Here is a 4,734-nt window from a genome sequence, read left to right as displayed (position 1 = left end):
GGCTGCAGTGGAGAGGAATTCCAGAATTCACAGGATTTTTGTGCCCAGGGAATGTGGCACTCAGTGCTCTGCTCAAAGTGGGGCTCAAATGGACTCCATGACCTTGGAGGGCTTCTCCAACCTCATTAATTCCACGATATTTAAAGTTTTGGGTTTTTTCTGGCCCCGTTTTCCAGCAATTATAAATTAATTTCTGCACACATATTTAGGCACAGATATGCTGTGTGTATATCTGTGTACACAGACACATAATGCTAATGTATATATTTGTATTAATTTTATAAATAAAGTGCTCCTTGAGAAGACTGAGGAAAAGCAAATATAGAAAGGGTTTGACTCTAGAAATATATAATATATAAATAGAAATGAATATAACTAATATTATATAAATAATATTAATTATATTAAAACATTATTAATTATAATATAAAATAAATCATTCACACAATATAACAATATAATTAATGTTATAATATAATTTATATAATTCATAATTAATTATAAATATATGTTTAACGATAATATTAAATAAAAATATAAATATATAATATATATAATATTACATATATCCTCTATAATATAAAGGAATGAGCAGCTCCTGTGTTACTACTCGTTGTTGCAAGCTCATTTCTAACTGACTAAAAAGGAGGTGGAAAAAAAATGCATTAAATTGTTTAAAAAGTAGGAACGCTCCTTTTTTATTTATTTTTTTTATCCCAGAGGCACTGGAATTTCCAAATAATTTCACAAAACACCTCCTTTAAAGGGGCCCAGCACACTCCAGGGCATGTAGTTGGAAAGATAAATCTGTGCACTTCCCTGCTACTGCAGGCACTCACCCTTTGGCCTCATTTTTATGACTCTACACCCTGGAGTGGTGTTATTGCTCACAACCATCCCCACGCACACTTCTGGGGGGCGCTGGGATCTGCAGATGTTTTATTTATAAGTGGCAGGCCTATTGCATCACCAAAATGTGCATTTGCAAGCAGAGAGAGGTTTTCTGAAAGCCCATTCCATTGTTTTAATAGCTGAGGCACCCAGCCATGGCAGAACGGAGCGCGAGGTAAATGTGGCTGCAGCTCCAGAACCTGCTCCAAGTTTTCTCAGATGTGACTAACTGCAAGAATTCCCCAGCCATCAAAAGTTCATAAAAAAGACAAAAATCGGCCTTTGGTGGGAGAAAACCCAAAGTGGAGGGGCTCTGATCAACCTGAAGGTTTCATTTCAGTGAGGTATTTAAGCAGGTGCCCAACTCCAAGTGCAGATTTGGTGGAGTCAATATCCCTAAAATGAGATTCACAGTTAAATACCTCCTAACCAGGAAAGAGACTGGTCTGGATTTGAGACACCTGCCCCTGGGCATCTTCACAGATTAGCCTTTAACTAGAGAATTGCTGCAGGAGAAAAACTTGTTTATTCTCACAGAAGCAATGAGAATATTCTCTTTCTTAGTAGCAAGGAATGAGAGGATGTACCAGTGTCTTGATCCTGTCCAAGTCCCTCACAATTATTCCTGTGTTCCAATTATCTCTGTAGATTTCATGCACAGATGTATATTAATTTCAAACATGTATACTGAAATGTATATTTCATTTCAAATAAATCATGATGGCTTTAGAGGAGCTTTCAAGTTACAAAAAGCAGAATATAAAGGAAAGCAAGGAAACATTTAAAAATTAAAGGTGTTTGACATGAGCCAGAGGGGATTGGGAGTCTACATAAATTGCTGTAAATAGCAATAATTAATAATTGAAAAATGACAATTGCCAGCACAAGAAGTGGGCTCTGAGCTCAGATTCCAAGCCCTTCCATGGGCACACCTCACCAAATGTTCTCATTCTCCTGCAGCCAATCTGGTCTAATTTTACGTGACCATCACTGAAAACAGTGGTTCTTCACTAAAATACATATTTTAACCCCACTCTCTGTTTTCAATCCTCACTTTTGGGAAGGTTCGGGCTGGCAAACGCTGACAAGGAGTGACCTACATTAAGCTGTAATCCCTGGACATCCCAACTGGAAGAAAATGTGTATCAAGCATCAAAATGGTTTTGATTGAAACTCGACAGTGGCTGTGAAGGTTCTGAATTAACTCCCCAAATCACAAGTGAAGGCAACAGCAAAATACCACCAACTTCAGAACCACAATTCCACCCTTGCTTTGGGTGCAAATATGGAATTGCTGCACAAGCAGGAAGAGTTTAGAGAGAAATACACTGAGCACACTGAAAAATGCAGGAAAAAAAGAGATAAATTTCTATGTAAATGACCAAAAAATATTCACTGACAAATCCAAACTGAGGTTTCACTCACCATTAAATCTTCAGGTGCTGGCCTTTCCTTTGGCTGCTTCTTCATGCTGTGTCATAAAACAAAATGTTTGTATCAAAACAACTGCTTGTTGATTTGAAATGTTGAAAGGTTGAATTGTTTTATTTGAAATGTTGAAATATTGAATTGTGTTTTATCTCTTTTATCGCAGAGTGAAGAATTTAAGTGTATTTCTTAAATTTATCAGGTGCTAATGGGAGACAGGGTTCCTAACAGTAACCAAAATATTAATTTTGGGTTTTTCCTCCCTCCTAGCCTTCCCTTAGGGGATGTAGGGCTCCACACTGTTTGTAACCATGAAGAGTGTGTAAATACAGAGATCCCCAAAACCAGGAAATACAGAGAGCTGATTCCCATTTTTCCGATTGTACTTTATCCCTTTTATCACAGAGTGAAAAATTTCAGCGTATGAGACACAGGGTTCCTAACAGTAACCAAAATATTAATGGGATTTTCCTCCCTCCCAGCCTTCCCTTATGTGATCTAGGGCTCCACACTGTGTGGATTTCTGTATTTACACCCCATGAAAAGTGGGGATTATGTATTTGCTCATTTGATTTGTATTTGATGATGTACTTTTAAATCCATTTGTGTGGATTTCTGTATTTACACACCATTTTTTCTGGGGATTATGACACAGCTCAACACAAAGAATTAGCCAAACAGGTGGGAAATCCAACTCCACCTCCGAACACGCAATACCCTGGGGTTCCTACCTTCACTTTCCCCCATTTATTTCCATTACCCTGCAGGGTGATAGTTCATTACACAGCATTAACCTGGTTATAGGATCATGTTTCTCATGCAAACAGTCCTGCTTTTCCCTGCAACAGGTGCAATTAGCTCTGGAGGCCGTGCTTAGCTGCGTGAGGGAACACAATAATGTGGCACAGAGGTGACCACCAGGAGCTGCCTGTGGACTAATTGGATTCCATCCAAGCAGCCAGGCTTTATGGAGGGCCTGGCACAAAGTCTGGGATGCTGCTCACTTGACATCTCTCATGGTTATTCCAAATTGATTGCTTAAATAAGATATAGTTGGCTCCTTATCTGGGTTGTTTTTTTTTTTTTTTTTTTTTTTTTTTTTAAAGCAGTAATTCTCCCCACTGCATAGCACAGCTAATAAAGCACTGGGTATAAAATACCAAATGAGCTGTGCTGTAAATTGGAGATATTAAGGACACAATTTACCTTCCCCTACAAATAACTGTGAGCCCCTCAGATACTCAAGTCCCACGAGCAGTCTGAGGCAGCAGCTCTAATCTGACAGCCCAAAGTAGCCCTGTCCCCCGGGACAGGCAGCCTATTAGCCACCATCACTCCTGCACGCTGACATCTGGGGGGATTTTAGCACAGGTTGTCCCTCCCTCTGCCTCACTGGGGGTTTTTGAGAGCAGCCTGTCATCGCTGTTTTGGGGAGGATGAAAGGAGCTGGAGCTCCACACCCCGGCTTGGGCTGCAGGATCCTCCAAATACCCTCGGTCTTTGTAAGCTGAAACCACTGAAAACTGAGGCCTCTGTTACACAAACTTTAATTATTTAGTTACTTTAATTAACTGCTCATCAGCCTGCTTTTTGTGGCTGTATTTGTTACAGGCCGTGGCAGGCCTCAGAGATACTTTCTGCTCTATGAGCTGTTCAGAATTCCGTTTTATGGGGTCACTTTTGCTGCAGCAGCCCTGGCGTGTGCCAGAAAACCCCAAAATGTGCAAAGCCCAACCTATGAGGGGCTGGGGGAGGACAAGGACCCATCCCTGGAGCAGGAAAAATCCCTGGGTAAAGACGCATCCCTGGATTCCTGCTCCCACCCACCCACAGCTCCCACTCTGGTGGCTCCCTCTGATCTCACCCAGCCCGGCAAGAGGGGATGGTTCTCCCTCCAACGCTTCCCATGTTCACAAAATTCAACCTTAATTCTTCTGCTGTGCATAAATGCCTCCCCTTTTAAAATTATTTTTTGGATTTTGAGGGGTGTGGGGCAGTTAAAAAGGGATTTTTCCCTTTGCTTTGCTTCTTTAGGATCTCTTACCTGCCAGATCTGTATCCTCTACTTGCTCAAGAACCGTATCCTTTATTCTACAACCTCCTCTTCTCCCCAATTCTCCTTTAATTTAAAAGGTTTCCAATGAACTATTCCGTTTTAAGGACAGCAAATATACCCAGTGGTGTGTTTTAAACCACGGCTCTCAGTAAAAATTACTTACTGAGAAGCCAATGAATTCATCAAGGCCGCTTGCCTTCTAAACATCAAGGCAATTTTATACTAAATATTTTTTTTAAAAAACCCTAAATAATGACATTACATACATGAATTTTGCAGATGAATTACTTACTGTAAAGTAAAAATGACTTGCTGAGAAGCCAATGAATTCATCAAGGCCGCTTGCCTTCCTAAACATC

The 4,734-nt window shown here is 40.3% G+C and overlaps 1 protein-coding gene across 1 annotated transcript in view; it reads right to left on the bottom strand.

Moving 5' to 3' along the window:
• MAP2K5 (mitogen-activated protein kinase kinase 5) overlaps window positions 1-4,734 on the bottom strand; it is a 116,787-nt gene that overhangs the window by 14,610 nt on the left and 97,443 nt on the right. Inside the window, exon 21 of the mRNA XM_014308313.2 lies at window positions 2,317-2,362. Coding sequence (XP_014163788.1) covers window positions 2,317-2,362 — 46 coding nt within the window. The remainder of the gene's footprint in view (window positions 1-2,316; window positions 2,363-4,734) is intronic.

The sequence above is a fragment of the Geospiza fortis genome, unplaced genomic scaffold, assembly GCF_000277835.1.
Source record: "Geospiza fortis unplaced genomic scaffold, GeoFor_1.0 scaffold2, whole genome shotgun sequence".
Classification (NCBI taxonomy): Eukaryota; Metazoa; Chordata; class Aves; order Passeriformes; family Thraupidae; genus Geospiza; species Geospiza fortis.
This window is presented reverse-complemented; position numbering and strand designations above follow the sequence as displayed.